At 38.0% G+C, this 22,049-nt stretch overlaps 2 protein-coding genes and 1 long non-coding RNA gene across 5 annotated transcripts in view; all 3 read left to right on the forward strand.

The window, feature by feature from the left end:
• The window catches only part of LOC143857286 (uncharacterized), a 54,950-nt gene extending 39,189 nt beyond the window's left edge, over nt 1–15,761 (forward strand). Inside the window, exons 14-15 of one of the 3 annotated variants that reach the window (XR_013238573.1) lie at nt 148–204; nt 15,673–15,761. This is a non-coding gene — a long non-coding RNA (uncharacterized LOC143857286). Of the gene's footprint in view, nt 1–147; nt 440–588; nt 1,322–7,070; nt 7,330–15,672 lie in introns of those variants that run through there. The other 2 variants (XR_013238572.1, XR_013238574.1) reach the window with 2 other exon arrangements.
• A 461-nt stretch (nt 15,762–16,222) lies between these two features.
• On the forward strand, nt 16,223–19,474 carry LOC143856996 (disease resistance protein At4g27190-like). The gene has a single exon (XM_077367273.1). The coding sequence runs from the start codon at nt 16,223–16,225 to the stop codon at nt 19,472–19,474; it is 3,252 nt and encodes a 1,083-aa protein (XP_077223388.1).
• Nucleotides 19,475–21,254: 1,780 nt separating this feature from the next.
• LOC143856997 (putative disease resistance protein At5g05400) lies at nt 21,255–22,049 on the forward strand. Its single transcript, XM_077367274.1, has one exon. The coding sequence runs from the start codon at nt 21,255–21,257 to the stop codon at nt 22,047–22,049; it is 795 nt and encodes a 264-aa protein (XP_077223389.1).

The following is a 22,049-nucleotide window of genomic DNA, read 5'->3' on the forward strand; positions in this document are numbered from 1 at the left end:
ATTCAAAAACAAAACGTCCAAATTCCAGGTATGAATCTTGGTTAACTTTGACCAAAGTAAAAAAATTGACATAAAATAATAAATGGAAGGGATATAAGGCGCGAAGAAAAATATAATATAATTTTTAAAACACTCTTTGTTTATCAGGGCGACCATTTGCATCATCTTTGCATCGAGGAGGAGAGTTCACGTTGGTGAAGGCAGGTATGCTTGTTTCTCTATACTCTCTTTTTTCTTAAATTATATTAAATAGAAATTTTGTAGATCTCAGGGATTCTATTTTTTTCTTAATCATTACAAAGTAATTTAGTGAGTTTATGGGGAATATCATCTTTCGTAACTTTTAAAAAGCAATTCTTTAGTAGGGCACAACCACTAATTATAACATAATGAGGTATGCCTACTAACAATAGGATATTCGGCTTGTCTCATTGTAAAGGTCAACCCGACTGAGCATTCTGATAGAGCTGTGATACTTGCTGAGTTCAAGATTGCAAGTCTCCAAAACAATGAGTTTTTTTTTGGTTGGAAAAAATATCTGATGATTTTCCATTATTTGCTAGAGATATATAAATAGATAACATCAAGAGTCCAGGGAGAGAATCTCTCCAACAAATTGAAAACACAACAACGGTCAAAAGACCACTTTGCTAGCTAACTACTTGACGAAAAATAGCAACATAAACTGAAAAACAGGGAAAGGCTCCAGCTTTATTATTTGATAAGATCACCCACGTCGGAAGACGTGGCTTGGATGGGTGGGTGACGTGGCTTGCAGGGTAACCAACCCACGTGCACATAATCCTCGCCTCTTCAAGCAACCTTGTCCTCAAGGTTGAAGCTTGGATAATCCCGTTTCAATGTCCATTCATCAACCCATGTTGCATCCCCTTCATCAGTGCCCTCCCACTGAATTAGCAAATCGGGGTGGACGCGTCTTCCTCTTTTCTTCTTTCTGGTGCTAAGGACCCGAATCGGCCTGAGAACTGGATTGCCCTTTTCATTGCTATCTGGAAAATCAATAAGAGCTACATCCTGATCACCCAATTTAGCTTTTAATTGAGAAACGTGGAATACGGGGTGCACCTTGCATCCCGTAGGTAGTCGCAGCTTATAGGCGACTTTCCTGACCCGTTCTATGATCTCATATGGCCCATAGTAACAAGGAGAGAGCTTCGTTACTCTTCAGAACTGGAGGGAACTCTGCCTGTAGGGTTGCAACCTTAGGTAGACCATATCTCCCACTGCAAATTGATGGTCCGTGCGTTTGAGATCCGCAAGCTTTTTCATTATGTTTAGGGCCATGTCTAAATTTTCTTTGAGCAGCTTTAAAACTTCATCACGATCTAACAGTATTTTCTCCAATTCTTTGACAAAACTGGTGCCCTTGACAGAGGAGAGTAACCTCGGTGGATCAATGCCATAAAGGACTCAAAGGGGGAGAAGCCTGTTGACCCATTTATATTTGTGTTCTGCCAAAACTCAGCTAAAAATATAGCCATTGAGCCCATTGTGAAGGTTGCAATCCTGCAAAACAGCGCAAATAGTTTCAGGCCATGTTCATCTGTCCAAAGGGCCAAATGTGTCTTAAAAGTATTTAGTTTCCACTCTGACATTTTTGACTTGTGAAATCCATTTTATAATCAATTTATGCTCAATTGATCTTGTTTTAAGCCTAACCTAGGGATTAGTTTATTATCTAAAGGCTTGACACACATCTTCACTCCTTCATAATCTTCAAATCTTCTTCAATCTTGGATCCATCCTTCGTACTTCATGGTTCTTTATTTGACAAACTTTGACTCCATTCCATGATATCTTCAATTTACCTTTAAAGAGCTTTCTTACATAACAATGAACCACTAGTATAACAACTATTATAAATCATCATGATGTGTTTGTTCTCACCAAAACATGAGTTGGGAAAGTAGGCAAGGTTGAACCCTTGGGGTAACACATGTTATCTATAAAAAAAATTCCCTTGTAGTTACGACTCCCTAGATTACTTCCAAAGCTAATAGTTTAAGTGGTTTAGTTCCTTGAGAATTGTTGGAAATCTAAGCTCGACCACTTGACCACCTATTCACTTGACTCTTAGATTTTCCGTGGTTTTGGAACTCTACTATTTTGGGAGCTTGCAACTCTGACTTGATTTGACCTCATTGGGAATCTCCTTTGTGAGAGTTAATGGCCTGAGGACTTAGTTTCTTTGTTTTGGAATTATGTAAGACATTTACTTTACCTTTGTTAGTGTGTTAGTGGTACTTAGGAAACCTAAGTTTAGTTAAGAAAAGTTAATCTCAGATTTGAAGTACAGCTTAAATATTAAGCCTTGTACCTTCTTCATTTAAAATCCATTTTAGTGAAATTTGAAAGCTCTTGAGTAGTATAATTACTTGGTCTTCTTTCTTTGTGAGTTTGACATCATGAGAATATTTTTCTTCTCTTGAAACTCATATTCTCCCTCCAACCTAGTTGGTTTCATTCCAACAAAGTGATATCGGAGCATAGGTTGAAGGTTGATCATGGCTTCCAACAATATGTTGCAACCTCAACTTCCTGGATTCAACGACAACAACTACAACTAATAGAGTATTCAAATGAAGGTGTTGTATGGATCTCAAGATCTATGGGATATTGTTGAGACTGGCATTGAAGAACCGGAGGATTAAGCGGCTCTAATTCCACAACATTTGAATGAGTTGAAAGACAATCGAAAGAAGGACAAGAAGGCTTTGTTCTTCATCTATCAAGCGGTGGATGAAGTCATCTTTGAACAAATTCTATATGTAACTTTGGCAAAAGAAGCATGGGATACATTCTATACATCATACAAAGGAGAAGACAAAGTAAAGGTGATGAGATTACAAACTCTTAGATTTGATTTTGATTCACTAAAGATGAAGGATTCAGAATCGGTTGGGGATTTTTACAATCGTGTTATGTCTCTTGTAAATCTATTGAGAGTAAATGGTGAAGATATTCAAGATCGAAGGATTGCAGAGAAAATCCTTAGAAGTTTGACTCGAAAATTTGAGTATTTTGTTTCTTGCAATTGAAGAAACTAAGGATTTAGCTTCTTTATCCTTAGAAAGTTTATTGGGATCACTCCATTTTTAAAAAAATGTTTATTGGGATCGCTCCAATCCCATGAATTACGAATGAAGCAATTTGATTCTTCTCTTCTAGAACAGGCTTTTCAAACACAAGTCTCTTTTAGAGGAGGCTCTAGAGGAAGAGGAAGAGGAAGAGGAAGAAATTCTTTTCGTGGAAGAGGGAGAAATGGTGGAGGAAGAAATCACGAATACAAAAAAGATGGAAGTGGTTCTTCTACAAGAGGAAAAGGGAGAGGAAGATTACTATCTTTGCAAAAATTATGGTCATACCGTGAAGTCTTGTAAAAGAAGTTGGCGGAAGAATCTACTTTCATGGATGAGAAAGATGAAAATAAAGAAGAAGACACACTCTTTCTTGCTTGTAATGTGGAAGAAGTGGCTCTTGATGAGACGTGGTCTCTTGATAGTGGTTGTAGTAACCACATGACCGGCAACAAAGGCGTGATTGTAACGTTGGATGAATCACTGCAAAGTGATGTTCGAACGAGTGATGACAAGAGGCTCTCTGTAAAAAGAAGTGATATTCTCGTCCAAACAAAGAAAGATGTCGAGCGCATCTCCATTGGTTTCTATGTTCCCGGTCTAAAGCACAATCTCTTGAGTGTTGGGCAACTTTTAATGAAAGGGCGTGGTTTTCATTTCAAGGAAGATATATGCAAAATCAAAGACAAAAATCATGTTCTCATAGCCAAGGTGAGAATGTCTCAAAACAAGATGTTTCCTCTAAAGTTTCAAAGTGAAGGTCTTCCTTGTCTCAACACCATTGTCAATGATACGGCATGGTTATGGCATCTTCCCTATGGTCACTTGAGCTTTAGCACCTTATCTCTAATGTACAAGAAGCACATGGTGAAAGGCATGCCTAACATCGACCGTCAAGATCAAGTATGTGAAGGATGTGCACTTAGAAAGCATTAAAGAGACTCTTTTCCCATTGGAAAATCTTGGTGGTCATCAAATCCTCTTGAGCTAGTAAATTCGGATTTATGCGGGCCTATACAAACAACATCAATTGGAAGTAATCGATATTTTCTCACCATCATTAATGATTATAGTAGAAAGACATGGGTTTACTTTCTCAAAGAAAAATCGGAAGTCTTTGGATGTTTTAAAGTTTTCAAGAGCTTGGTAGAAAAGCAAAGTGGTTTCATGTTGAAAACTCTGCATTCCGATAGAGGCGGTGAATATGTTTCTCATGAGCTTGAGAATTTCTTGAAAGAGAATGGGATTGGGCATCAACGTACCACTCGTTACACGCCAACAAAACAGCCGAAAGAAAGAATCGAACGATGATGGAATTGGCTAGAAGTATGTTGAAAGCAAAAGGGATGCTTAATATGTTTTGGGCGGAAGCCGTTGCATGTGACATCTATCTTTTGAACCGAGCATCATCAAAAAGTGTTCAAGGTATGACTCCTCAAGAAGCTTGGAGTGGTCATAAGCCTTGTGTTGCTTACTTGAGAAATTTTTGTAGTATTGCCTACTGTCACTTTCCGGATGAAACAAGAAGAGAGTTGGATAATAAAATGCATTCTTATTGGGTATAGCAAAAGCTCAAAAGCATACAAATTGTACAATCCTATCACAAAGAAGATTATCATAAGTAGAGATGTGAAGTTCAATGAAGAAGAATGTTGGGATTGGAATTAAAGTGAGAAGAAGAAAAAAGTTTTTGTAGATATGGATGAAAGCAAACATACTCATGATGGTGGAATTAAAGGGAGTGAAGAGGATATGACTCATCTTAACTCTCCATATTCTTCTCCATCTTCTTCGGCTCCATCATCTTCATCGTCTTCAACAAGCCTTCACTCTCCTCCAAGGAAGATAAAAAGCATAAGAGAAATCTATAAAAAGTTTGGAAGAATTACCAATAAAGAGTTGGCAAATTTTGCTTTGTTTGCCGATGCCGATCCAATTAGTTCTGAGGAGACATATCAAGAAGAAAAGTAGAAGAAAGCAATGGATCAAGAAATTTCTTCCATTTAAAGGAACAATACTTGGGAGCTAACGGAGCTTCCACTATTGGTGTGAAGTGGGTATACAAGACAAAGTTGAATGCAAATGGTGAAGTTGAAAAGTATAAAGCTCGCTTAGTAGTAAAAGGTTACAAGCAAAGGTATGACATTGATTACAAAGAAGTGTTTGCTCCCGTTTCGTCTTGAGAAGATTATGATGGTTCTAGCTTTGGCGGTACAAAAGAATTGGGAAGTTTATCAAATGGATGTCAAATCAACATTCTTGAATGGGTTTCTTGAAGAGAGGTATATGTTGATCAACCTCGCCGATTGAAGAAAGCTCTATATGGATTGAAGGAATCACCAAGGGCATGGTATAGTCGCATTGACGGATATTTCATGAAGAATGGTTTCAAAGGTGTCCTTATGAACACACCCTCTATATCAAAGAGACCACCCAAGGTGATTTTTTGGTTGTTTACTTATATGTTGATGATTTGACTTTTACCAAGTGTGAAGAATTCAAAAGAAATATGATGCAAGAATTTGTGATGACTGGCATGGGTTTTAAATACATCTTTTGAGAAGCTAAACCAAACCTTAAACATTTTGTTCAACCCCAAGAGAAGAATTTTGTAGAGAAGGAGAGAGAGATCAGGTTTTGGAATCGGAAAGCGTGAATCGAGGTAAGAACTATGTTCTTGGTTGATTTTGGTCTTCTTGGAAACCATAAAACAAGGATTTAAAGTAATTAAAGGATGCGATTGCCGATCGTTGTGACTTAGAATAAGAACTATTTGACTAATCTCGGATTCCTTGGGGTTTATATCGTTCTCCGATCCCCAACAAACCCAATATCAGATTGTTGTAGCCATATACTTGAAGTTTCGAAAGGCTTAGACCTAAAAGTGAAAATTTGTTTGCAATAATTCTCTATAGTGATTCAGAACGTGAAATCAGGTTTGATGGATTCACTTCTGCGCGAGGAGTCCATCTGATCTGACCTCGTGCGATTTAGAGTCCGAACGAAGGAGATATGAATTTCTGAAGTTTTAGAGAAATCACGTAAAATCTGGAATTCTCGTGCTGAAACCCACCTCGCACTTCGGACTCCCGATTAAGGGTGTTCGGGTGCCCGAAGGGCCATTCAAACATCTTGTTCGGGTGTCCAAACATGAAGGGAACCGAAACATGAGAGTTGGATTTCCTTCTGAAATTCTCAGAGACGTCCAAAGTGGCTTTTGAAGGGCGTTCGGGCGTCAGAATGTTCTGTTCAGGCGTCTGAACCCGCTGGGAATTGTAAAGTTGTTTTGAGATTTTGGAACTTGAGATTAGTAGTCTGGGCTTACTTTCAAAGGCCCTTATTTGATGAATATGGTCTCTTTGGATTAGGTGTTTGACTATCAGAGTGGAATTTAAGGAGAAACATTCGCCATTAAGGTGTGTAATAACGTACTATTCTAGGTGAATTGTTAATCTCATTCGATTCAACTACTTCATCATTGAATATTAGATTTGTGTATCTCTGTTTGTTAATATATATTACTTCAGTAACTGTCTGGATCTAGCATGCCTCTTTTTGTAACCCTTTGGGACCCTATGACTTCTACACTTATCATTGCTTCACTTATTGTTCTGGCATTATTTTATTTCGTTATACATGATATGAACCTTTGAACCTTTGAAACCCCTATGGAACCTTTTGCTGAGCTTTGTCTCTCACATTTATGGACTCTTTGACATCATCCGTTGTGGACTTTGGCACTATCAATTTTGGACACTTATGTGGAGGCTTGGATTATTTCTGGACCCTACCATATGGGGGTAAATCAATTGGCAACTCTGGACCCAACTGTGGGGATAGTACGCGATGACTTTGGTTTTGGCTACGATTATTTGACCCTTATTGAGCCTTGGCATGCATAGATCTACACTTAGAGTAGTGCTTTATTAAGTGCTGAGCTTTTCAGCTGATTGTGGTTCACAATATTTTCAGATTTTGATCCTCGTGAGGCGAACGAGGAAGAGGACGCTTCGATCTCTGAGGAGCTTTGCGTCAGACAAAATAGGTAATTTATTTGCTTTATTTTCAATGAGTATTAGGAACAATTGTATTAGACTACGTTATGTTAATTTTGATTTAGATGTGGAGAGCGTTGAGATCTAGATTTGATTATGTTAAACACTTGTTATTGGAGGATTTGATATTTTAATTATGAAACGCCAGGTATAGATCTGTTACTGCTTTATAGCCTTGTATACTTGTGGGATTTACCTTGCAGGTGTACGGTGTTGTCATTTCCTATGCGAAGGGTGTGGTTTGGGGCGTGACATGGGTCTTCTCCATTTCTTTCTTGCCATTGAGGTCAACCAAAGAGATGGTGGAATTTTTATTTCTCAAACGAAGTACACAAAAGATTTGCTAAAGAGGTCTAGAATGGAAGGTACTACACATATTAGCACATCTTTGGAAGTTGGCTTGAAACTATGCAAAAATGAGGATGAGAAATGAGTTGATTCAACTCTTCATAGAAACCTTGTTGGTAGTATCATGTACTTAACAGCCACAGGACCGGATCTTACGTGTGCGGTGAGTATGATTAGTAGATTTGTGGAATCACCAAAAAGTAGTCATTGAGAAGCCGGTTGTGGAAGAGTTGATGATTCAAGCTTAGTAGGTTATTGTGATAGTGATTAGGGAGGAATTGTTGATGATAGCAAAAGTACTTCCGGCTATGTTTTTAACATTGGTTCGGGTGCGATTTCATGGGCATCAAATATGCAATCGGTTGTTGCTCTTTCAACGGCAGAAGCGGAGTACATTTCATAATCTTCGGTGAGTTGTCAAGCTCTTTGGCTACGATGGGTGTTTGAAGAACTCAAATATCCACAAGATGGTGGTTCAAGCTTATTTTGTGATAATAATTCCGCGATTTCACTCACAAAGAATTCAATTTTTCATGGCAAAAGCAAGCACATAAGGATCAAGTATCATTTTATTCGAGACTTGGTAAATGATGGAGTTGTCAACTTTCATTTTTGTAAAACTCAAAATCAAGTTGCGGATATTTTTAAAAAGGCTTTGAAGTCCGATACATTCATCAAGATGAAGCCAAAACTCGGCATGGGTAGTGGTCTAGCTTAAGGGGGGCTGTTGGAAATCTATGCTTTGACCACTTGATGACCTATTCACTTGACTCTTAGATTTTGCATGGTTGATGCAGTGCCAACATGGCAACCATCTCATGCTTATGTGGTTTTGGTGGAGTTCCAAGGTGCATTCCCGTATTAAAGTTTCTGACCAATTTTCAACCACGTTTTTGGGCTATTAAATGGCAGATTCATGGAAAATGATAAACTACAAAGTTGTAGGTCTTTTCGATATCTTTTGTGCTCGAAAATTGGACAAGTAGTTAGAAAGTTATGGCAGTTTTAGTGGCTTGTGTCTATTGGGTTCTCAAACCAGTCAAAGTTAGTGAGTTCCATTGTAATTACTCACTAAGTTAGCTTGTGGAAGAAGTTGGACGAATTTTCCTGGCTTTTCTTTTATTTAAAGAGTTAGAAACTATTATTGGGAGAGGATTCTGGATTTTGATTAACTTATGTAATTGATGGAATATCAATTGGGTTGAGCATTGCTCCCATTTTCTTCTTCTTCTCTTGGATGTGTTCGTGTGTTTTTATTTTTCTTCTTCTTCCCTCTTAAGCACCCGCATCATCTGGTATCAGAGCTAATGCTACTCTCTTGGGCTAGCTTTGATTTGATTTTCATAGTGGTACGAAGAGGTAGAGGAAGGCGTGGTAACCAAATGATGGAAGATTTGAGAGATGAAAGAGATGACGAACTTTAAGCGCTTTGAAGACAAGTTGAGCAACTTACCATGCGACTTGAAAACCAAGAGGGTCATAGTGAGCGTAGTGGATCAAGCCGTGGACTAGTGACAAGTCCGATGTGAATCCCTTCTCCAATACACGTGAGGAGTCTAGGTTGGGAAGGTTCTGTCTTGATTTGCCGGAGTTCCATGGTCGTCTACAACCCGAAGAGTTTCTTGAATTGCTTGGTTTCATTGAGAAGTTCTTTGATTATAAGGAGACACCCGAAAGCTAACGTGTGAAACTTGTGGCTACAAGACTTCGTGGCTACGCTTCAACATGGTGAGATAAAGTTCAAGAAATGAGAATCCGCAAAGCAAAGCGTTAGATTTCTTCTTGGGACAAAATGATGTCAAGGCTTAAGGAGAAATTTCTTCCATTGGATTTTTCTCAAATTATCTTCTTTCAATTCAACAACCTACGCCAAGAATCCAAGAGTGTGTTGGACTACACCGAAGAGTTCTACAAACTCATGGCTCGTAATGATATACCATAGGGTGAAGATCAACTTGTGGCAAGGTATGTTGATGGTTTGAAGTTTTCTATTCATGATAAAGTGGTTGCATCGATCATTGAGAGTCAATGATGCATATCAACAAGCCTTGAAGGTGGAGGCTAAGCTTGCTCGTCGTGATGCTAAAAAGTATGTGGATGTTCATAGTCTATATCCTTCTTCTAAAGGTGAATCTTCACATGGTGGAGGTACAAAGTCAAAGTCCGAATATTTCAACAAAAATTCTACAAAATCAGCCCCTACACATCAAGTTGGAAATCAGCCCAATCGTCCCAACAATCGAAATGCTTGTTTCAAGTGTGGTCAAGTTGGCCATCATTACAAAGATTGTCCAAAGAGGCAAGTTGTAGCCTTCGGTGATGAAGAAAATGATGAGGATGCTGTTGTTGATTCAAATTAGCCCTTATATGATGAGGAAATTGAACCCGAAGAAGGAGAAAGTTTGGTGATCCAAAGAGCACTTGCTACACCAAAGGTTAAATCCAATGATGATTGGCTTCGTTCCAATATTTTCAAGACTTGATGCAAGTCTCATGACAAGGTTTGCACCATTGTGATTGACGGTGGGATTTGTGAGAACATCGTATCTCATGAAATGGTGAACAAGCTCAAGCTCAAAGTCGAACCACATCCAAAGCCCTATCGGATTGCATGGTTCAAGAAGGATAATGAGGTAAAAGTTACTAAGCGATGTTTAGTTTCATTTTCTATGGGTAAGAATTACTATGATCAAGCTTGGTGTGATGTAGTTCCTATGGATGTGTCTCACATTACTTTTAGGAAGGAAATGGCAATATGATAGAAATGTCACCCATGATAGTCGTAAAAATACATACAACTTTCGGATGGGAAAAGTAGAGATTGTTCTTTTGCCTAGTAAGAGGAAAAGGCATCCAAATCTTTACAAGAGGAGGGTAGAAATTTTCTCACTTCATCAAAGTTTGCAAAAGAAAGTGAGAGTAGTGGTATTGTGTACATGTTAGTGGCAAAAGATTTGGAAAATTCTTTCAATGTTCCTAGTAAGTTAGAACCTCTCTTGGAGGAATTCAATGATGTCACACCTGATGAGTTACCCATTGGTCTCCCTCCTTTACGAGACATTCAACATCAAATTGACTTGATTCCTAGTTCTAATCTTCCCAACAAGGCTCACTACCGTATGAGTCCTAAAAGCATGAAGAATTAAATAGGCAAGTAATGGAGTTGTTGAATAAAGGCTACATCAAAGAAAGCTTTAGCCCTTGTGCGGTGCCGGCCTTACTAACTCCAAAGAAGGATTGAACATGACGTATGTGTGTAGATAGTCGTACTATAAACAGAATCACTATCAAATACCGGTTTCCCATTCCAAGAATTGATGATATGTTTGACATGCTTGCCGGTGCAAAGATATTTTCCAAGAGTGATCTTAGAAGTGGCTACCATCAAATTCTAATCAAGTTGGGTGATGAATGGAATACCGCTTTCAAGACATGTTAAGGCTTATATGAGTGGTTTGTTATGCCATTTGGTATCTCCAATGCTCCAAGTACCTTCATGCGGGTAATAAATCAAGTCCTTCGCCCTTTCATTGGAAAGTTTGTTGTTGTTTATTTCGATGATATTCTTATTTATAGTCATGATAAAAGTGAGCATGTAGAACATTTGAGGGTTGTTCTATCTTAACCACTTTGAGAGGTGAAAAACTCTATGTAAACCTAAAAAGTGTTCTTTCGTGACAACTAGCCTAGATTTTCTAGGCTTTGTTTTGACTTCAACAGGGATTAGAGTGGATGATGAGAAGATCAAAGTTATTCAAGAATGGTATACTCCAAAGAGCTTGCAAGAAGTGAGGAGTTTCCATGGATTGGCCTCATTTTATCACCGATTCATAAGAAATTTCAGCACTATATCAGCCCTCCTGACGGATTGCATGAAGAAAGATGGGTTCAAGTAGACAATGGAGGCCGAAAAGAGTTTTCAACTTATAAAGGACAAGTTGTCTAGTGCTCCTGGGCTTAGTTTGCCGGACTTTGAGAAGATGTTTGAGGTTGATTGTGCTGCATCTCATGTGGGCATTGGTGGAGTACTTAGCCAAGAACGTCATCCCATTGCTTTCTTTAGTGAAAAACTCAATGAAGCAAAGAAGAAGCACTCTACCTATGATGTGGAATTTTATGCCATTGTTCAAGCACTTCAACATTGGCGATTGTATCTTGTTCAAGGGAGTTTATTTTGAATTCTGATCATGAAGCTCTCAAGCATATTAACAATCAAGGAAGCCTAATTCGAAGACATGCAAAGTGGGTTTCTTTCTTACAGGAATATACTTTTGTGTTAAAGCATAAGAGTGGAAAGTGCAATCAACTGGCGGTTGCTCTTAGTAAAATAGTAGCTCTTCTTAATTCCATGAGTGTGCAACTTGAAGGGTTTGATACCATTATAGACATGTATGCTAATGATGAAGACTTTGGTGAGAATTGGAAGCATTGCAAAGAAGGGAAGCATGAAGATAATCTTCTTCAAGATGATTTTCTCTTTAAGGGGAGTACCTTATGCATTCCAAAATGCTCCCTTAGAGAGTATGTTATTTAAGAGCTACATTCAGGAGGTTTGGGAGGACATTTTGGAAGAGAAAAAACCGTTTTGCTAGTGAAAGAGAAGTATTTTTGGCCGACCATTTACCGAGATGTGATGCGTTATGTGAAGAGGTGCCAAACATGCATGGGACATACTCAAAACACCGGTACCTACTGTCCACTCCCACTTCCTAATGCTCCATGTGAAGATGTTAGTATGGATTTTGTGGTTGGCTTGCTGAGAACTCAAAGAGGTAATGATTCCATCTTTGTTGTTGTTGATGGCTTCTCTAAAATGGCCCATTTCATTCCTTGTAAGAAGACTATGGCTGCTTCTTATGTTGCTAATCTTTATTTCAATAAGGTAGTTAAGCATCATAGTGTTCCAAACTCCCCTGTTTCGGATAGGGATGCTAAATTCCTTAGTCATTTTTGGAGATGCTTATGGAAAAGAATTGGTACTATCTTGCTCTATAGTAGTGCCTATCACCCTCAAACCGATGGACAAAGCGAGGTGGTGAATCGAACTTTGAGAAATTTGCTTAGGAGTTTAGCGGCAAAGAGGCCCAAGAAATGGGATATGGTGCTTCCTCAAGCGGAGTTTTCTTATAATTATGTTGTAAATCATTCTACAGGTAAGAGTCCATATGAAGCGATCTATGGAAAAAATCCAAAACACTATCTTGATCTTGCACCCATTCCTGATCCATCATTGTCCATTAAGAAGGTGGAAGATTTTGCTACTACCATGACAAGAATTCATAAGAAGTGAAGAAGAATCTTGAAGAAAATACCGAGAAGTACAAGCAAGTGGCCAATACTCATCGCCGAATCAAAGTTTTCATTGAAGGTGATCTTGTGTGGGTTTATTTAAAGAAAGAACGATTTCCAGCTGGTTTCTATAACAAGCTCAATGAAAAGAAGATTCGTCCATGTCGAATTCTCAAGAAAGTCAACGACAATGCATACAAGATTGAGCTCCATCCAAATATCAACACTCACCCAACATTCAATGTTAAAGACTTGACAACCTATCATGTAGAGCTTAACAAGAACTCATGGGTGAGTTCTTTCTCACCCAGAGATGATGATGCAGTACCAACATGGCAGCCATGTCATGCGTAGGTGGTTTTGGTGGAGTTCCAAGGTGCATTCCCGCAATAAAGCTTCTGACCAATTTTCAACCATATTTTTGGGCTATTAAATGGCATATTCATGAAAAATGGTAAAATACAAAGTTGTAGGTCTTTTTGATATCTTTCCAACAAGTATTTTTGCTCAAAAAGTGGACAAGTGGTTAGAAGGTTATGGTAGTTTTAGTGAACTGTGTCTATTGGGTTTCCAAACCAGTCAAAGTTAGTGAATTCCAATGTAATTAGTCACTAAATTAGCTTGTGGAAGAAGTTGGACGAATTTTCTTTGATTTTCTTTTATTTAAAGGGTTAGAAACCATCTTGGGAGGGGGTTTTGGATTTTGATTGACTTATGTAATTGATGGAATATCAATTGGGTTGAGCATTGCTCCCATTTTCATCTTCTTCTCTGATGTGTTCTTGTGTTCCTATTTCTCTTCTTCTTCCCTCTTAAGCACCCGCGTCAATGGTTTTGGAACTCTTTTATTTTGGAAGCTTGCAACTTTGACTTGACTTGACCACATTGGAAATCTCCTTTGTAGGTGTTAATGGTCCAGGACTTAATTTCTTTGTTTTGGAATTATGTAAGACATTTATTTTACCTTTGTTAGTGTGTTAATGGTACTTAGGGAAGCTAAGTTTAGTTAGAAAAATTTAATCTCAGATTTGAAGTGCAGCTTAAATATTAGGCCTTGTATCTTATTCATTTAAAAGCCATTTTAGTGAAATTTAAAGGCTCTTAAGTAATATAACAACTTTTTTTTATGATGTAGGGTGTCCCCACCCCACTTCGTAGAGTGGGAATAATTCCCCCCGGATGTGCACAATCAGGAGAACAACTTGGGCTTCTTTCTTTGTGTGTTTGACATCAAGAGAACAATTTTCTTCTCTTCTCATCTTCTCCCTCCAACCTAGTTGGTTTCATTCCAACAAGAATGACAAACTGGCATCCTTGGCTATCATGAATGGTGTCTATTCAAGATTGACTACTCTCAAAGAATCTAATATGTGAATAAGATCCAAGCAGCTCTACTCATTTGAGAATCACTTTGGCTTCCCTACTGCTTGTTGAGTCCAAAGCAGCTAAAATCAAGCAACTCATAGAAATGCACACAGGAGAAAGTGCAAACTCCAGTGGTTTATGTACTTGTATCTCTTTGTGGAAGTATAAGTGCAGACACTCCTCAAAATACAAGTTTAAAAATATAAAAGAAGAAAAAAGAGATGAAAATGTAGAAGAAGAAGAAGAAGAAGAATTTATTCTAATCTTTTTAATGTATAAGATGTGTAAACCCCTAAAGAAAAGAACAAAGAAAAACTCAAAGACTTGAATATTTACACTCTGAGCCTAGGACCCTATTTATACATGTCATTTAAAAAAACTCACTTCTAATGGCAGCTTTTGACCGTGATTCCTAAAATAAATCAAACCCTTGGACATATCATTGTTTACTTTTAGTTATTAAACTAATACCACACACTCAAGAATACTATTTAACATCTAACCCTTTCATCAATTATTCTTCATGTAACTATGCAGCTATGTCTATGATCCCACAACCATATCTGTTAGCCCAACTCTTCTAGCTGAGTGCCATAATTAGTGATGACTTAGAAGTTCTTCTTGTCGGATTTCTCCATTTAGTTTGTGTTGTTCTTGTTCTTTTGGCTTTTGCTTTTTGTTTGGGGCCCGTTTGGATGCCGAGAAGATTTGGATTTGGATTTCTCACATTTGCAGCCCTTTTTGCATTGTAATTTGGATCGGATCAAATTCTTGGATTTCTAATTCAGCAACTGACAGTGAAAAAAATCAGATTTCTAATTTGCTGTGGAAATAAGAAATTGGAGATCCACAGATTTGGCAGTTTCCTTCACCCTCTTTGCTCCTCAACCTCTCCCCTCCACTAGGAAGTACCCCCTTCCCTCTCTCTCTCTCTCTCCCTCTACATGAGCTGCCGGATCTATTCATTTTGTATTCAAAACTCAATTCCAAATCCAAATACAAAATGGGAGGTATCCAAACGGGCCCTTATACAATTTAGGAGTGCAGTTTAGAGTGTCTATCTACACATATAGAATTTGGATCTCCCTATACTATATTCAAGGGCAAAATAAAAACAATCAGCTATATTTTGATCTTACTTGTTGCTTTGGTTTTAAAGTTAAATAATTCAAAGTGGCAGTTAAATATTCTTTTCAGATTTGTGTGTAGAGAATTTGGATCTCTCTATACTATTAGCATTTTCAAACAATAATGAGATCAAAACATATTTTTTCTTTAAAATAATTAAATACTTAAATAAAAATAGTAATAAGGAGACAATAATAATGTTTTATGGCATAAACAAGTTATCTCTCTGTTTTATGCAACATATAATAGCACTCTTAATAGAAAATTATTTTTTCTAATATGAATGTTGACAAATAACCTCTAAAATTTATAAAAACTGGGCAATTTATGTTAGTGTTGAAGTCAATGGCACTGAAGAGAAATAAATTGATGTTTTTACAAATATGTAGAATAAAAATGAGGGTGAGCCTTGGCGCAACAGTAGGGTTGCTCCATTGTGACCTATAGTGCTCACGGGTTCGAGTCACGGAAACCGCTTCTCTACAAAGCAGAGGTAAGGCTGCGAACATCTAGCCCTCCCCAGACCCTGCAATGGTAGGAACCTCGTGCACTGGGCCGCCCTTTACTAATATGTAGAATAAAAAAGATAATAAATGCCATGTTATCATTAGTCACTCATTATTTTTAGCATGATGATATCTTCTTAATGGTTTGTGATCTAGTACTACACTCGAAAAAATGACTAGTCCAATATAAAAGGGCAAGACAAAGCCAAGTTGGCAGAGTGTTTGGTTTTTTAATTTGCATCATATGATGCTGACCTAATTTCACAATCAGAAAAGTAATTTCATGTTAACTACGCATTTTGGTTTTCCCTATATTTCAATTACAAATCCAATTCATAATAATCTCATACACTTGTTAACTTTTATTTTTGTCTTTGTGTTGTCTTTGTTCCTTTTGTAGAATTGTTTGTGGTTTATTTGTGTGGAGAAGACTATGGACTCATTGATTCAAGTTCTCGTAGATATAGCAAAGTGTTTGTTGGAACCTCTTAAGAAACGCATGGACTATCTAAATGGTTTTGAAGGCAATGTTGAAAATTTAAAAAGACGTGTAGAAGATCTTGTAGCTAGGAGAGATGATATACAAAGACGTGTAGATGAAAGACGTTTAAATACGAATGTGGTGGTCCTTGCTGAAGTTCAATTGTGGATCAAAAGAGCAGATGAAATGATATCGGAAGCAAATCAGATAGAGGTCAATGTAGGGGAAAACATGAGATGCCTCATGGCGAGGTGTCCGAATTGGCGTCGGCGATATAGATTGAGTAAACTTGCAAAAGATAAGGTAGACACCATTACCGATCACCATAGTAAAGGAACATTTGAGATTTTGGCAACAGCCCAGCCACCTCCAAGGGTAGAGTCCATGCCTACTTCTTCAATTGATGGTCTAAAGACAGTAAATTTGTCATTGAATAAAGTCATGGATGCTCTAAAGGATGAAAATATCAGAATGATTGGTGTATATGGCATGGGTGGAATTGGGAAAACCACTCTTGTAAAAAATGTAAACAATAAATTGAAAGGTACATCAGATTTTGATGCAATTGTGATGGTAACTGTGTCTAAGGATGTAAAATTAGAACTCATCAAAGAAGAAATTGCAAAGAAAGTGGGAATGGAACTCAGAGAGAAGAACATTGTATCCCTAAGAACAACAGAACTAAGGACAGGATTAACGAAACATAAGAAGTTATTGATAATCTTGGATGATGTGTGGGAAAAACTAGATATAGTCGATATAGGAATTCCCTATTCTGATGAAAATAAGGGGTGTAAGATTTTATTAACATCTCGAAACTTAGATATATGCAGACAAATGGGAAGCAAAGATAATATCCACGTAAATTTGTTGTCAGAGGATGAATCCTGGAATTTGTTTAGAGAGAAAGTGGGAGATGTTGTTGATTGTATAAGCCTGCAAAATGTGGCAAGGATGGCTGCTCTAGAATGCCGTGGTCTGCCACTAGCACTTGTTACACTTGGGGGAGCACTAAGTGGTAACAACAATTTGTTAGTCTGGGAGAATGCAGTAACCCAACTGAAAAGATCAGACCCTATATATATTGAAGGCATGGAGAAGGAGGTGTATCAATCCCTCAGAATAAGCTTTAGTCATTTGAAAACTGAGGAGCTAAAGCAATGTTTCTTGTTCTGTGCTCTATTTCCAGAGGACTTCAAAATTCCTGTGGATAGGATGATTAGATACTTGATTGGTGAGGGAATCTTGGAGGAGTTTGAGAATTTAGAGGAAACAATGAATAAAGGACGTGCCTTAATTGAGAATCTCAAGTCTTGCAGCTTGTTGCTACAGAGTGAAGAGAAAGGGGAGGTAAGGATGCATGACATGGTACGGGATATGGCCATTTGGATTGCATCCAAAGAAGGTGACTATAAGTTTGTGGTGAAGGCTGGATTAGGACTTGAAGATTGGCCAGAAATGGAGAGGTTACAAGAATGTAAGAGGCTCTCGTTGATGAACAACAGAATAAGGAAACTTCCAGATAGAGTGGAATGCCCCCAGCTTCTAACATTATTGATGCAAGGAAATGAAAATTTGGCAGAAATACCGGACGAGTTTTTCGAAACCGTCAAAGATCTTCGTGTTTTGGATATAGGCACGACTGCTATTGTAAGGATACCTCCATCTCTGGCATGCCTGCACAACCTTAAGGAACTCTGCCTACGACGTTGTTGGTCTCTTTCGGCTGGCTTGTCACATGTCGGGGAACTGAAAGCACTAGAATCCCTCGATCTCTCTAATAACCTTTTCAGCCAACTGCCGGTGGAAATTGGAAATTTGACAAATCTAAGGCGTTTGGACTTATCATACAATGGAATTCTTGAAGTTATACCAAGAAATGCAGTCATATGTAGGCTGACTCGTTTGGAGGAATTGGATATGGAGGAAAGCTTTGATAGGTGGGAGGTGGAAGGAGAAGGAGTGGGAGAGGGAGAGGCCAGCAACGGCAATGCTATGTTGGCAGAAGTAGCGTCTTTAAGAGGGTTGACTAATTTGAGGGTGGAGATAAAAGATGCCCACCGCTTTACCCAAGATGACTTGTTCAGATCTTCGACACATTTGGAGAAATTTCGCTTCGGCTTTCAAGAAAGTAAAAATGAAGACGATTTTGAAGGTGAAGATGACGATTTTGAAGATGAAGATGACGATTTTGAAAGTGAAGATGACGGCGATTTTGAAAGTGAAGATGAGGATGCTTTGGAATTTTTTTTTGACGATGCTTCTAAATTTCCAGGAGATTTTGAAAGTCGTTTGATAAACATTGAAGGACGTAGGGGTAGGGGTTCCGCACCAATCCCTATGTGGGTAAAGTTGTTTTTGTTCCCTCGGAGTTCTTCCCTACGGATAAGTTGCCACCACTCTTCAACGAATTTATTGGATTTGGATAAGCATGGATTTCAAAGTTTGTCATATATTTACATCGATAGGTGTGATGAGATGGAATATCTTATTAGTGGGAAGGATGTTCCCAAATATGCCCTCCAACATTTGCAATATTTACAACTTTATCGACATAAAAAGTTAGAGAAGTTAGTGTCTGATGATGAATCGCTTCCGCTCCCAACTCTTGCAAACCTCACCGGCATGTCTATTAGGGGTTGTCATCGTCTAAAGCATGTAGTAATCACGCCCATCTTATTGCAAAGAATGCAGAATCTGGAGAAACTCTCAGTTAATTCGTGTGAGAATGTGGAACATTTGTTTGTGGCGCCAACAGAAAATAAACTAGTGCTTCCTAAACTTCAAAAGTTGTATCTAGAGAAGCTCCCAAAGATGGAAAATATGTGGATTGGATTGCCAACACTACAAAGCCTGACTGAACTCAACATCTCTGAGTGCGATGGGTTGAAAGAAATCTTTTCTTCTGCTCAAGTGAAAGGCCTCCCCAATCTTGCAAAACTCTCAGTTACATATTGCGGGGAAGTGAAGAAGATAATTTCAGAGGTGGAGGAGGTGGTGGGGGATGAGAATGCAATGCTACCGAAATTGAGATTCTTGAAATTATATTTTCTACCAAATTTGGAGCATTTCTATGTAAGGCCACTTGCTTTGCATTCCTTGGAAACCACTGAAATATTTTCATGTCCAAATTTGAAGAAGCTACCGTTTGGAGGGCCGGATAGCGTGCCGTCTCTGCAAAATATTGAAGCAGAAGGAGAGTGATGGGAAGGATTGAAGTGGGAAGAAGAAGAAGACAGCTTCAAGGCACGTCTCCATCCCATCTTCTATGGAGGCTCGTGGTAAGAAGAAGAAGACAGCTTCAAGAAGAGAAAGAAGAAGATGGCAAGGTCAATTAAAGCTGAAAGAGATGAAATAGCGAGGTGTTGGATCATTTAATGGAAAGTCTCTCGGAGCTCACCCAATGGCAAGCTGGTACATCTTTCTCTATAGCAGATCCCCTCCTATTCCCTTCATGTGCCTACTCTATTTGTAACTTTGGTGAGTGGCATTCTTCTGTCTTTTCTTTTAAAATTTGTAATTTTATGGACGGCCTTTCTTTTGGTTTTTCCCTTTGAACTCTGTATTGTAATTTTAAGGAGTGCCTATTTTCTGTTTTTTCTTTTTAATTCTGTACATATATTAAATCTGTAATGTAATTATAGCCACAGGCTTTTGTCTACTTTTTTTCTTTTTAATTCTATAATATAAAGGACTGGATTTCCTCTGGATTTTTTATTATTAATCTCTCAGTTCAAGTTGTGTCTTCCTGTTTTTTTGGTTTTATGAAGCATTGAGATGTCAGGTTGAAATATAAATGGATGAGAAGGGCAATCGGTAAGCTTCAACAAGCAACAACATTAACTAAATTAAAATGCAAATTTGTGTGCATGTTGGGGTAAAATTTTCATAGAAAATTATTTCATGAAAAAAGATTTCAAGGTTTGTTTTTAATCTATCATTTTAAGGTCAATCTGTTGGTTTTAAGAGAGTAGGTTCTCTGGGGTCCTAAAAGAACTTGACAAAATTAAAATCAAAGAAACAATTTCAATTGAAAAAATTTCCGAAATAACTAATAACATTTTACGGTGAAGCTCTCGTATAGACCGTTTGAGCGATGTTCTACAAGATCAACGGTCGAAACCAAATCTTGCCAAGTAGGAAAATAATTAAATAGTGGATAACGACTCTCTATTCACACCCAATCGGGCCAACTGATCCTCTCAGCTTTGGGGTCCTTATATAAAAAGAATGTCCATTCAGTGGGTTGGGATCATCATATATAAAGATGATTTTTGGGCACCATGACGATCGAGAGTTTTGCCTGTATAGTATGAGAGTTCAAGTCTTCAAGATGCCTACTAGAAAATTTTGGTGCATTTTATAAACTTGACCTGTACTCACCACATAATATCAACATGATTACATGAATTGGATCCTTCATTGAACTACACCTCTAACTCAAAATGATAAGAGGTGGGTTATTTTCCTTTTAAAATATTAGTGGGAAAAAGTATAGAAGAGCCCAACAGTCGATGAAATTGTTTCACCTCCCTTGCACCCACGATCACTTCCATATCATTTTTTTCTTTCTTGTCACCAAAAAGAGAGGCTTATTTCGGGCCACCCTGTTATTAATATAAAAGGGAAGTGATATCTTCACAACGTTTCCTTAAACATTGGCTGTTCAGGCTGTGGCCCATCTAATGGACGGTTTGGATCTTATGATGCAGGCCATACCGTACTTTTAATAAAGTGAGGAGTGCCCTCATAAAAATACAGTAGTGCGGATAACATTTTCCTAAATAAATGATGAAGCAACAAAGCTTACCAAAAAGAGAGGAAAGAAAAAGAAATTTTACTAATGAAAAAATAACACTTCGTTTACAAAGTCATTGCAGAAATTCATAATAATCTCATAGACTTGTTAACTTTTATTTTTGTCATTGTGTTCTCTTTGTTCTTTTTGTAGAATTGTTTGTAGTTTATTTGTGTGGAGAAGACTATGGACGCATTGATTCAAGTTCTCGTAGAGATAGCAAAGTGTTCGTGGGAACCTCTTAAGAAACGCATGGACAATTTAAATGATTTTGAAGACAATGTTGAAAATTTAAAAAGACGTGTCCAAGAACTTGTAGCGAGGAGAAACGTTATACAGAAACGTGTAGATGAAAGATGCTCAAATGGTGATGTGGTCACTGATGATGTTCAATTGTGGATCGATAGAGCAAATGAAATGATATTGGAAGCAAATCAGATGGAAGTCAGTGGAGGGGAAAACATGAGATGCCTCATGGGGAGGTGTCCGAATTGGCGTCGACGGTATAGGTTGAGTAAACAGGCAAAAGATAAGGTAGAAACCATTACCAATCACCATGAAAAAGGAACATTTGAGAATGTGGCAACATCCCTGCCACGTCCAAGGGTGGAGTTCCAACCTACTCCTTCAATTGATACTCTAAAGACAGTAAATTTGTCATTGAAGAAAGTCATGGATGCCCTAGGGGACGAAAATATCACAATGATTGGTGTATATGGCATGGGTGGAATTGGGAAAACCACTCTTGTGAAAAATGTAAACAATAAATTGAAAGGGACATCAGCTTTTGATGCAGTTGTGATGGTAACTGTGTCTAAGGATGTAAAATTAAAAATCATCCAAGAAGAAATTGCAAAGAAAGTGGGAATGGAACTCAAAGAGGAAATTGAATCGCTTAGAACAAGTAAACTCAGGACAAGATTAATGGATGTTAAGAAATTACTGATAATCTTGGATGATTTGTGGCAGAGATTAATCTAA

Source organism: Tasmannia lanceolata, unplaced genomic scaffold (genome assembly GCF_043159265.1).
Source record: "Tasmannia lanceolata isolate RefF3 unplaced genomic scaffold, GAP_Taslan_0.1 ptg000024l, whole genome shotgun sequence".
Taxonomy (NCBI): Eukaryota; Viridiplantae; Streptophyta; class Magnoliopsida; order Canellales; family Winteraceae; genus Tasmannia; species Tasmannia lanceolata.